Here is a 12,893-nt window from a genome sequence, read left to right as displayed (position 1 = left end):
CACAGAATTGTCCGTAGCCCAAAGTGCCCGATGCAGAACCTGGGTCATAGCGCCCGCAGATGTTCAGGGAAGCTCCGTGGTGGATTTCTACTCCACCTCTTTCTGTCCTTCCTCCTCCTCCCGTCTAGCCTTTCCCTCTTCCCTTGCCCCCTTCTTGTGCGCATCCTTTTATTAATATTGACAGACAAAGGTTGATTGCTCAAGTTAGAAATTCTAAAAAGAGTTCCATGAAAGGATTTATGTGAAATTCCTCTGTAAATTGCACACTTTGTTAGACTTTCTATCAGACCTTACCGGGCAGCGTTGGCCATGTTGTGAGAGCGGTTTGCAGGCAGCTTGCAGTTTTTGCTGAGATGAATAAAGAAGTCAGCGTGAGCAGTTTTTCTTTCCATGCTCTGCACAGGAGGTCTGCCCTCCAGTTTGGTGCTGCAAGTGGAAGCTATGAACAAAGGCTGTCATGCTTTGATTCTAAGCGACAAAGTCCCATGAACAAAATGCAAACTTCAGTTCGTGTTCTTTATCAAGCCTTTGTTCTAGAAAAGAGTTTCCTCCTGTGGTGCCTGGGTGGCTCAGTTGGTTAAGCGGTTAAGTGCCTGCCTTCGGCTCAGGTCATGATCCCAGGGTCCCGGGATGGAGCCCGGTGTCAGGCTCCCTGCTCAGTGGGGATCCTGCTTCTTCTTCTCCTTCTGCCCCTTAAATAAATAAATAAAAATTAAAAAAAATAAAAAATAAAACCTTCCTGTTTCTAGTTGCCAGACTATAACCATCAAGAAATGGCAGGTATTGTTCGAACTCTGGGGTTTCCATTTCTACATCTTAGGACAAAAGCCCAAGGCAGACTTGACACAGCCCTTCAGGAGGGAGCCCAGCTTCAGTGTACCCACTTACAGCATTTCTTCCTCTAAGTTTCCTGCTGAGATTCAAAGTTCTGATCTTTCAGTGGAGTTAAACCCTCACTCTGATGGCATTCCCCCCACCCCCCGCCAATATGATAAGGGGAGGACAAGCTTGCCAGACTTGCCAGAGCATATGTGTTCTAGACAGGATGGGGTAGGTTATGCTGGGCCCACAAACCCCAACTCTTGGTGGCAATAAAGGTTCCTTTCTTTCTCATGCAAAGTTCAGTGAGGGTGGGATAGTTCTCCTTCTACTTGTAGCCATGCTGTCTGGACCACGTGGCCTTGGAGGTCACCACTGCAGGAGAGGAGCTAGAGGACTTCACTGGACAATTTTAAGTAGGGCGACCATGCATCTCAGTTTGCCTGCGACACTCATAACATACACCTGTTGATTTGGAGAGATGCTTACTATACTTCCTTTTTACTCTCAGAAAGTGTCCCAGTGTAGGCAATAAATTAGGGTGACCATTTCCAAGAGCCAGCATGGAATGACTGTCATAATTTCTGTTCATATCGTATTGGCTTCAACCTGATATGCAAGGACATAGAGAATTATAGAGGGATGAGTATGTATTTTAGTGAACACTAATAACTTCTGGCACAATAGGCATTTTACAGGAATGCCATGAATTTTTATATATATATTTATTTTATTTTTTATTTTAATTCCAGTATAGATAACCTGCAGTGTTACATTAGTTTCAGATGTACAGTATGGTAATTCGACAGCCCTATACATTACGCAGTGCTCGTCATGGTTACATGTACTCTTGCTCCCCATCACCTATTTCACCCACACCCCCACCTCCCCTCTGGGAACCATCAGTTCTCTATAGTTAAGAGTCTTTTTCTTGGTTTGTCTCTCTCTGTCTTTTCTTTTGGTTCATTTGTTTTGTTTCTTAAATTCCACATATGAGTGAGATCATACGGTATTTGTCTCTCTCTGACTGACTGACCTCAGTTGGCATTACACTCTCCAGCTCCATCCATGTTGTTGCAAATAATGCCATGAATTTTTAAATAGAAACAATGCAATAACTGCAGCTACGAAGACTTTGTTGAGCAGATAGGATATAAATATGATATTCTTATGAACTAAGCCATATCATTTAATCACCCATGCAGTAGGCTGAGTCATGCCCTAATCCCCAAAACGTTTTACCTTGTATGACGAAAAGGGCTTTGCAGATATGATTAAGTTAAGGGTATTGAGATGGGGAGATTATTCTGGCTTATCCAGGTGGGCCCTAAATGTAGTCACAGTATCCTTATAAAAGGTAGGTGGAGGGAGATTTGACAACGACAGGAGAAGGCATGTGGTGACAGAAGCAGGACTGGCGTGAATGCTGTGGGGGCTACAAATCAAGGGCAACAGGTGGCCTATAAAAGCGACAAAAGGCAAAGACACAGATTCTCCCTCTGCAGCCCCCAAAAAGAACCAGCCCTGCTGACACCTTGATTTTCGGCCGGTGAAACCAAATTCCAATTTCTTTTCTCCGGGATTGTGGGAGAGCAGATTTGTGTTGTTGTAAGCCCCTGCGTTTGTCATAGGCTGTCGCAGCAGCAATCAGACATGAATATGCACATACCTTGTAAAGGTCAGCGTCTGACCTCAGATTTCTGTTTCTAGTTGAGGTAGAGACTGTTATTATCCATATATTACATGTGAGAAATTTAAGTGACTTGCCCAGGTTCCCTCAGCTAGTTAGTGTTAGAGGATCTACACCCAGGCAGACCGGCTCCTCAGAACACGTTCCTAACCACCCTGTGGCACGGCCTCTCCCCTGCTGCCCAGCTGTCCTCTGAGCCCCCCCCCCACCACGTGCAGCCACCCCAGAGAGCCCCTGCTCTCTGCAGCCTCTCCTCCCGCTCCCGCCTGACTGCACTCTCCTGCTCCCTCCCACGGGCTCTGTGGCGCTCTGGACCCTTTTCCAGTTTTGACTTTGGGAGATTTTATGGAAAGTTCTAGGGCTTCCATATGGAATTCCTCAAGTAAAGTTAAGCTGAGGTGAAATTACTGAATTTCTTCATATTTAAGTTTATGGAAAGGTATTATTTGAGGGAAGAAATTGTTTCTGAATCTTCCTCCTCCTCTTTGTTTCCTGATTCTTCTCCTCATACTTCAGAAGGGGGACCATTCCTCAGGGTAATCAAATAAAGTGATTAATAAGAGTTACACTGAAAATGTATTAAGCTCGTCTTACTGTGACCCAGAAAAGCAGCATCTGGAAATTTGGTATAAGAATTCTTACTTAGTTATTACTTTAAATCTCCCTTTGGCTTGTATTAGTTATATACTAGTATGCTTTTTGCCATATTGCTAGTTGTTTAATGGTTTTATAGTTAACTATTGAATTAAATATTTGTGCCTGTCATGGCCCCTTCACTGAGCCACCCAGAGCTCCCCTTCAGGACTGAAGAGCTCCTTTTCCCAATGTGCCAGCTGACAGCCCTCGGTTCTCAACTCTCTCCAGGAATCGCCCACAGGGAAAGGAGCTGGCCTCTTTCTTGGGGGAGTCAGCATCTGGTTACTGGTTGATATGGGGTACAGAGACCTGACCCCTACCACAGTTCAGAGCACCTCTGAAGGGCCATCCCAGCTTCAGAGCCCTATGGTGTTGGCTGAGCCCTTCCTCATGACTGCATTGCAGCCCATCTTCTCTCTCTGCCAGTCCTGCTGTCTTCCCTTTCACCATGGGTGTTGATCCCAAGAGTATTTCCTGATAAGCCTCCTGGAAGCTGAGTTCCATCTTAGAGTCTGTCTCCCAGGATCCTGAACCTCAGCAGTGAGTTAAAATATAAAAATAAAATCCCTGATTGGTTATGAATACATGAATGCTCAATTATCCTTATTTATTGGAATTAGAAGAGTTCCAAAGGAACTAGGAAGCATACTCTGGCTTGAAGCTCATTTTCCAACAGAGAAGTAGGGAGAAAACATCATACACATGTCACCCAATCATGATTAAAACTACATTCTACAATTGACCCATAGCTCAATCACATTTTCTCTTGACCTCCATTTAGCAGTTAATTTACAGATGAAATAAACTCTGTAAAACGAAGACTCCAGCCCATTTGCAATCCTCAATAAATACAGACTTCCTTTCTTAGAAAATGTATATTTTCAGGCTAAAAAAAACAAGGACTCAGTAAAGCCTTAAAACTATATTCTGAAAGTATAGGGGAAGGGAGGGAAAAATGATACAAGACGAAACCAGAGCAGGAGACAAACCATAAGAGACTCAATCTCAGGAAACAAACTGAAGGTTGCTGGAGTGGAGGGGGGTGGGAGGGATGGGGTGGCTGGGTGATAGATACTGGGGAGGGTATGTGCTATGGTGAGCGCTGTGAATTGTGTAAGACTGTTGAACCACAGACCTGTACAAATAATACATTATATGTTAATAAAAAAATAAAAAAACTATCTTCTGAAAATAAAGGCAATGATGTAAAGTGATGTAATCACACATAAGTACTATATCAAAATTTATGCTCTTGCGTCTCCACCGGGAATGAGAAATAGGCATTCAGTTTTGTAACACATTGAATACAGGCATTTCCGTTAAATCCTCCCTCCAAGAAACTTTCACTCTTCCCCCAAGGCCCTGATTATAAGCACTGAACCACTGGCCATGAACTTGGATCTAGTCTTTATGCCCCATGCACTTTATTGTTGGTTGCATAACTCATCCTTCCTGTTCTGATTAGAGCTTTTGATATTTTAAAGGGGATTTGCCCTGTTTGAGACCCTTTATTAGTTCTTTATCTGGTGAGAAATACTTTCCTGGAGAGAGGGAGGGAGCAGCTGCTCTTTCTGCACAGTAGGGTGTCACATTTCAAAGACTCTTTTCCCTGGGCCTTAGACTCTTGAGCAGTTAGAATAAGCCTGATATGTACAGCCTAAACTTTTACTTTTTTTCTTAAAGATCTCTTTTGGCCTTACAGGATTGTTTTCTTACAGGATCTGTTTTCTTAAATAGTTCCCTCTAAAAAGCATATACCCATAATGGAGATGTCACTGTCAGCTCTGTCGCTTTTCATCAAGGAGTGCCTCTGCTTGGCCTGGGAAGGGGTGTGAAGGGCAGTATATGCCTAAGAGCTGCCAAGGAGGAGGGGAGTGTAGAAGGCCCCAAAGGCCCAGAGACACTCATAGCTGAGCACAGCCCTAATTTACATAATGCCAGATATGACTGCTAGGTGGTTTTTCCTGACACTAACCGATTCTGCGATTTGCTGACACCAACTGGGTGTCTAACCATTCAATTCAATTAGCCTAGACTCCACAGATGAAAGGCTTAATCCAAGACTGCCCCCACTTCTGATGCCAGCTACAAATGAAGTGCCCAGGCTATCCACACTTCTGCTCTGCAGACTACAAATTTGAGAGTTCCCATGATATCCCCTCCAATTCGATAATTCACTAGAATGAATCACGGAACTCAGGAAAGCGCTTTGCTTGCAATTATCAGTTTATTATAAAGGATACAACTGAGGAACAGTCAAATTGAAGAGATGTATAGGGCAAGATATGGGGAGTGGAGAGGGGCAGAGCTTCCATGCCCTCTCGGGGTGCCCCATCCTCCCAGCACATCATGGTGTTCACCAACCAAGGAGTTCCTTGAAACCTGTGGTTATGGGGTTTCTATGAAGGTTTCATTACATGGGTCCGGTTGATTAAATGGTTGGCCATTATGATCAAACTCAATCTCCAGCCCTGCTCCTTTCCCCAGAAATCAGGGCCTACGGCTGAAAATTCCAACCCTCCAATCACATGGTTGGTTTTCCTGGTGACCAGCTCCATCCTGAAGCTATCAGGCCCCTTTCCTGCCATAGTCATCTTATTAGCAGACAAAGGAAAATTCCCAATGGTTTTAGGAGCTTTATGCCAGGAACCTGGGACAAAGACCAATTAATTAGTTTTTCTTATACCACGACTCTAAACTATGAGCATATCCTAAGATTGATTTTTCAATGTACACCCAGTGGATGTAGTCCCCCTCAATATATCTTCCCTTAGGGAGGCATTCTTCATGTAGTCCAATAAAGAGGCCACTGTTCAAAACATTTTTGGCATCTACTTAGATATAAGAAGAGAGACAGGGCCCTTGAATGTTGCCGAACAGTTTCTGGCCTGACTGAAACATTTGGTTTCCTGCGCATGTGGGACAATGTGTCTGAGCATGAATTGTCCTTTCTTAAAAGGTGAACTCTCCTCAAGAGCTGAAGGAAATGCCATGCACAGCAAGGTCTCCGTGGTGGCACAGTGACAATAGCAGTGGTGGTGATGATGATTTAAGAAGAATCAATCCTATTTTTAGATAATATAACATTTGAACCAGTTCTCTGTACAAATGCTTTCTGTCCCATATCCCATCTTTAATTTCTAATTTTCTTGTTCTCTGCAAGATGTCTTTATAATAATGTTATTTCTTTAAAATTTAATTTTAAAAGATTTCTACCGTCTTACCAGAATGACCCTTTGATCTCATATTATGTTTAAAAAAGAACCCTTTTTTTGGTCATATTTAAAGTTTTATTAACACAAAATTAGAGTGATGGAAAAGATAATCTTGTTCAGCAAAGTTTGAAATTTCCCGTGGTCTGGTAGAGTTGTACACAAGCCCTTCTTGCCTTCTTAAGAGTTGGGTGCTATTTCTGGGGAGATAATACCTATTACTGTCGGTGGTGGGGTTCTCTTGATCATATAAAGTACAGTGAAACCAAATCTCTGTAGTTCCCTCTCATCTAGAACTGCTATCCGATGGGTCACCAGTCATTCATGATATTGATTCTTAAGTAAACTAGTATCATATAATCCTTCCTACTGTGGAATGCATGTTTTTCCCCAGTCTGAAAAAAAAACCCAATAAATTATTAACTTCGAAGACTCAGGGGATATACTGAGATAGAACTATCACATGGTCCAGAAACTTACATGTAAGAAGGCTGGATGAAAACAGCATTTGTTTTCCTGCCCTGAGGCTTTTAAACCTCCCCCCCCCCCCCCCCCCCCCCCCCCGCCGTGGCTCTGGCTCTCTGTGTTTGAAAGTCCTAGAAAGGAGGCAAAGTTAAATCCATCCATATCACAAGGCTCACAGTTTTTGATAACCCACTTACCAATTAAAAGAGTAGGCAAACCTCATTGGGTAGTGGGAATTCGGCGTTCCCCCTCCCCTTTCTTCTTGGTCTTCTTGGTCACATAGAAGCAACGAAAAGGCAACTGACACTGTGCTGAGAGAGAAGCAAGAAGAGTTCTCAACATAGGTGCTCAATAAAAACTCACTGGATTGAGAAAAACCATAGGTACTTTGAAGACTATACGATTTCTCTTTCAGTCAAGGAAAGTTATTGGAACAAAAGAACAGAAGTAATAAAATCTTTCATTATGATAGAATCTAGTTTTCATGCAGAAACTCATATAAAATATAGCATTGGCAAATAACCTTTAACTCTCCAGTGACTTTCGGAACTCCCCCAGACAAGCTCAAGTCCTGGCAATGAACCCCTTCAGTGCACCCCAACTTGATTACCTTTTGTCCTTTCCTCTTGTTATTTCCAACTTCTGTCCTTTTCAGGCAGAACCATCACCGTTTCTCTAATATTGCCCCTTAAAGCAGAACCTACTTGAACTAATTTACAGTCTGTTTACCTGCCAGGCTGTTTTCTTCCTTTCTCTCCACAAAGCCTTTCTTGATTCATGAAAAGGAACCGGAACTCCTTGGTATCTTATCCAGGATAATTCAGACTGAAAGCTACTTACAAAAGACAGAAAAGATTCCCCCATGATTATACGATTGCCAATCCAGTCTCCATTGAATGGCCAAAACAAACAAAAAAAAATTCAGTAATTCCACCTAAGCTTAACTTTACTTGAGAAATTTCATATGGAAGCCCTAGAACCTTCCATAAAATCTCCAAAATTCAAAACTGGAAAAGGGTCCAGAGTGCCACAGCCCGTGGGAGGGAGCAGGAGAGTGCAGTCAGGTGTGAGCGGGAGAGTCTGCAAGGAGCAGGGGCTTTCTGGGGTGGCCACACATGGCTGGGGCAGGGGGGCTCCGAGGACAGCTGGGCAGCAGGGGAGAGGCCGTGCTGCAGGGTGGTTAGGAATGTGTTCTGAGCAGCCAGGAATATAGATCCTGGCTCTGATACGTACTAGCTGAGGGAGCTTGGGTAAGTCACTGGAAGACTCTGAGCCTCTGGGGCACCTGGGTGGCCCAGTGGATTAAGCAACCAACTCTTGACTGGCTCAGGTCATGATCTCAGGGTGGAGAGATTGAGCCCCAGGTCAGGCTCTGCTCAACGGGGAGTCTGCTTGAGATTCTCTCCTTCGCTCTCTGCCCCTCCCCACCCTCAAATAAAGAAATCAATCTTTAAAAAAAAGTCTCTGAGCCTCATGGGGTGTTCACATTATAAAACATTATGTGGGCTTACTTTAAATGTCCTGGTATCAAGATTGAGTAGATACAAATCAAGAAACATGTTTAAAGAAATGCTTTACCTTTTAACTCTATCATTTTATTTGAAATCTTATAAATCCTAATTTGTAAAATCTTGAATTCTCTGGGAAAAGATATAACTCTGACTTCCTAAAGCACATTCAGATTCCCTTAATGTTTATAGCACTGATGTACTTTGGGTGTGAGATAAAGTTCACATTTTCACCTAACTCAACGTTTTTTAAAACTGGACTCCATGTTTTTGATGATAGTGGCTTTTTAATTTTACTGTTTAACAAAATAAACTTTCATAAATTACCTGGAACATGTTTAGGTGGTAGAATTTTTAGGAGTAACAGGACTCCATAGCACTTCTAAGAATCAATATTACTTTGAAATTTTTAGCTATTGCAATGAGACAAGAGAATAACATCAGTAACATAAATACTAAGAAATAACAAAGTTGTATTTATTTGTAAAGGATATAACTGCAAAACCAAACTGTAAGCGTTTTTAAAATGATTAGATTAAGAGAATCTGATAAAGTGGCTGATATAAAAATTAATAACTTTCTTTCTACTAAGAATAACCATTTTTTTAAAAAGATTTTATTTATTTATTTGACAGAAAGAGACACAGCGAGAGAGGGAACACAAGCAGGGGGAGTGGAGAGGGAGAAGCAGGCTTCCTGCGGAGCAGGGAGCCCGATGTGGGGCTCGATCCCAGGGCCCTGGGATCATGACCTGAGCTGAAGGCAGACGCTTAACAACTGGGCCACCCAGGCACCCTAAGAATAACCGTTTTTTAAAAAGATTTTATTTTTAAGTAATCTGTATACCCAACATGATGTTCAAACTCACAACCCTGAGATCAAGACTCACATACTCCACCAACCAAGCCAGCCAGGTGCCCCAAGGACAATCACTTTAAACAGAACTTTTAAAACTTTAAAACATTCACAATAATAACAAAACTATAAAATGCCTAGGAATAAATTTAACAAAAGTAGTAGAGGATGTAAGTAAAGAAAAGAATGAATTTTAGTAGTAGATACTTTCACAATGCCATTCATTAAATAAACCTTTCCCTTTTTCCTGAATTGAAAAGTCAATTAATCATATGTTGATGACATCCTGTCATCATTTCTAATTAATATGGCATGGGGATTCTCAGCCAGTGAAGTAAAGGAAGAAAACAGAAAGGTGTAAGCGTGAGAAAGGAAGGAATACAATTCTTATTATTTATAGACATAGAAAGTCCAAAGTAGTCTTCAGATAAACTCTTAGAATGAATAAGTGAATTTAGCAAAGTTGCTATATGCATATGAATGTTTGCAATTTCTACATAGCAGGCAAAAATTATAAATGAAAGATTTGAAAAGCTATCATTTACTGTAGTATCAGGGAATTTACACAGAAATGCAAAGGACCTGGAATAGCCAAAACCATGCAAAAAAAGAACAAAGCTAATGGAATTACACTTCTAGTTGTCGAGTCTTATGAAAGAGCTGTAATAACAGTGTGGGATTGGAGTAAGTATATAGTCTGATGGAACAGAATACAGTCCAGAAAGAGATCCATGCATATTTGGCCCAATGGTTTATGTCAAAGATGACTTTGCAGCTCAGTGAGGAAAGAACAGTCTTTTCAACAAATAGATCTGGGTCAATTGGGTATCTATACATCTGTATATTTCTGGTTGAAGTGTTAATTATCATAACCTATTTGGAAAGTAATCTGGCAAGAAATGTTAAAATGTAAAATGTAAATACCTTTGACTAAACCAAACCATCTTGGGGAATCAGTAGTACAGAAATAGAAGCATCTCTACCCAGGGATGTATATGAATAAACAAACATGTACAAAAACTAGAAACAACCTTTATGGTGATTGATTGAACAATAGGATGCAGCCATCCCATGCATTGTTATGTAGCCATTAAAAAGAATATGCTTGACAATGATAGTAATGTGTAGCCTTTACTGTGTGTTTATTGTGTGCTAGGCATCATTCTGAGTATTTTATATGTATAAACTTATTCCATCTTGTAACAACAATACATTGTAATAATTGTAATAACAATATTATTTCTGTTTTATGGATGACCAAGTTAAAATTCAAACAGATCAAATATTTTACTCAAGCTCACACAGCTGGTATGTGGTGAGGTCTGAATTTGAACCAAAGCAGTCTTAACTCCAGAACACACTCTTAAACTCCATGTAGTTATTCTGCCTCCTTGAATTGATTAAAGAGGGATTTCTCTTACATACTGGTAATTGAAAAAGCAAATAATGGAAACCTAGTTATCCTATTTCAAAAAACAAAGGAAAGAAAAAAGGTAAAATAAGAAACCCACATGAATATACATTTGTCAGAGGATTTTAAAGGTCTTGGAAAGGTACTCCCCAAACTGGTAATACTTATTACTTCAGGATTGAGTGAGAAAGGAGGACATTATTAATTTTTTTTCACCTCTTTATTATGTTAAGTTATAGAAGGCACTGGAATACTTTGGTCCTGTTTTAATCCAATGAAGTCAAGAAAAAGAAATAAAAACCAGCTTCCACTTTTAGGTTCACTGTGTTTTCTTAAGAATGAAAGATTCGTTTAACAATTTGAGAAGAAATTAATAAAACTTGTCTTCTAATTTCTTACCAGAATTTAGGGCCACAAGCATCTAATCTGTTGTGGTCATTCTACATGACATTTGCTCACTCATCTTCCAAAGTATCTAGATCTGCATAAAGTAGGTCCCCAGGAAACGTTAAAGTTCCTTCCTATTTATCATTCTCTCCTTCCTGCTTCTCTCTGAAATGACCAGTGCTGTGGTCACAAAGGCAGTCTTATTTTCAATCTTTCATTCTGTTCAGGTGACTGAGACTGTGCTCGTTCTCAGCATGGTAACCCAGTGCCTCTTTCGGAGAGAGTGAGCGTCAAACGTGCTTGCTTCACTGTGGCAAGACTTAAGTTCAAAGACAGACAGGGAGATTTGTCCACTGGGCAGCCTGTTATGGAGGAAAGCATTTTGTTAGGAATGGGGCCCAAATCCTACCTTTAGAATCATATACAGTGATTATAAGGATGCAAATAGTCTATATTTCTCAAATATCTACTGTTTTATAGGCTAATCTATGAATCTTAATAGGGTCTAAAATGATGCGTGTGACATTTTAGCCATGCAGAGATATGAAACTTGTCATTTTGCCTTGGGCAAGAGTTAAATATCTTTCACATAAAACCATTATATGGAATTGGTATTTGTATGTTTGAGAACTTTCCTTCAGCCAACAGTTTGAAACAATGCATTTCATGAACACTTTCTGCTTTTTCTCAGGTCCCATTTGATATCTCGCTGCCATCTATATTCAATCTTGAGAGACTTTTTGACCTTGCTAATGGTTGTATTGTATCAGGAGGAAGCCTTTTCAACTGGATGGTGTCAATTATTCCCTAAACGTTCTTTACATGTTAACCTTATAAAGGATTTAACTGATGCTGTTTTTCTTGGTTTGAAAACATTTCTGGAACTGTGTTCTTGTAACAAGCAAAATAAAATGTCTTCTTACATAAGCTAAATTTCCTCAAAAATTGTAGTTCTGAGTGATGTCTTAAATTGTATCTGAATTAAATGACAATGCTGCTGTAGCTTATTAAAACCATCTCACAGAACTATGCATAGAAGTATGAACAGTGTGCCCTATTCCCATGTTTATATAGCTCACGTGTAGGTTGTCTCTAGATGCGTCCATAGAACAAGATTGGATGAAAATGGTGGTTCTCAACTGGGGGCAATTTTGTCCCCAGGGCACATGAGGCAATGTCGAAAGAACTTTGATTTCTATAACTGGGAGGATGGCGCTAGTGGCCTTCAGTAGGAAACTATACTGCAGTGAAAGAGAAAGAGAAAAGAACAAAATATTTTCCATTGAATTCAGAAAAAGAAATTGTCTGATGACCATAACTTCATATGCAATAAAGTTTGGGTCTTGCAGAAAACCGTTAGGATAGTGACGGCTCTTATGTGGTGAGGGCTTCCGAATCCTCTGGCAAGAGACTGGAGTTTATAATTTCTCTTGTGGGAGAGAGGATGCTTTCAAGGGTTTTGTGTTTCTCACAGAGAAAGTTTAACTTATGGGAAGTTTAGCCATCAGGGGCAAAAAGGCACAACAAATTACCTACACATTTAATGTAGGTGTGGAAATATAGCATCACTCCTAACCAAGGCCATTCACTTCAACCTAATATTAATTTCCAAGGAGTGTATATGCATGCCTTCCACTAGTAAGTTTTTACTAACTGGGTGCTTTTCATTTTTCTTTGTTTAAAATATTAATGGATATAAAGTCATATACTGTTTTATAGAACCCTAGAATAATGCCTGGCACATAGTAGAGGTCTATAACACTTCTTGGATGGATGGATGGATGGATGGGTGGAAGGATGGATGGGTGGGTAGATGGATGTGACCAGGTGAGATGGCACTATGGGGGGATAAAAGGAGGGGAAGGGAAGGTATCACCACCACCTCCACCATCTCTACCACTACCATCACT

General features: G+C 40.8%; 1 protein-coding gene across 1 annotated transcript in view; it reads left to right on the top strand.

The window, feature by feature from the left end:
- CFAP54 (cilia and flagella associated protein 54) overlaps positions 1-11,917 on the top strand; it is a 290,017-nt gene extending 278,100 nt beyond the window's left edge. The window contains exon 68 of the mRNA XM_025882575.2: positions 11,675-11,917. Within this exon, the coding sequence (XP_025738360.2) occupies positions 11,675-11,794 (120 nt within the window). The 3' untranslated portion in view covers positions 11,795-11,917. The remainder of the gene's footprint in view (positions 1-11,674) is intronic.
- Positions 11,918-12,893: the final 976 nt, after the last annotated feature.

Source organism: Callorhinus ursinus, unplaced genomic scaffold (assembly GCF_003265705.2).
Source record: "Callorhinus ursinus isolate GAN/ISIS: 27379988/994484 unplaced genomic scaffold, GSC_fseal_2.0 scaffold14, whole genome shotgun sequence".
NCBI lineage: Eukaryota > Metazoa > Chordata > Mammalia > Carnivora > Otariidae > Callorhinus > Callorhinus ursinus.
Note: the sequence above shows the minus strand (reverse complement) of the source record. Positions and strands in the feature narration are given on the sequence as shown.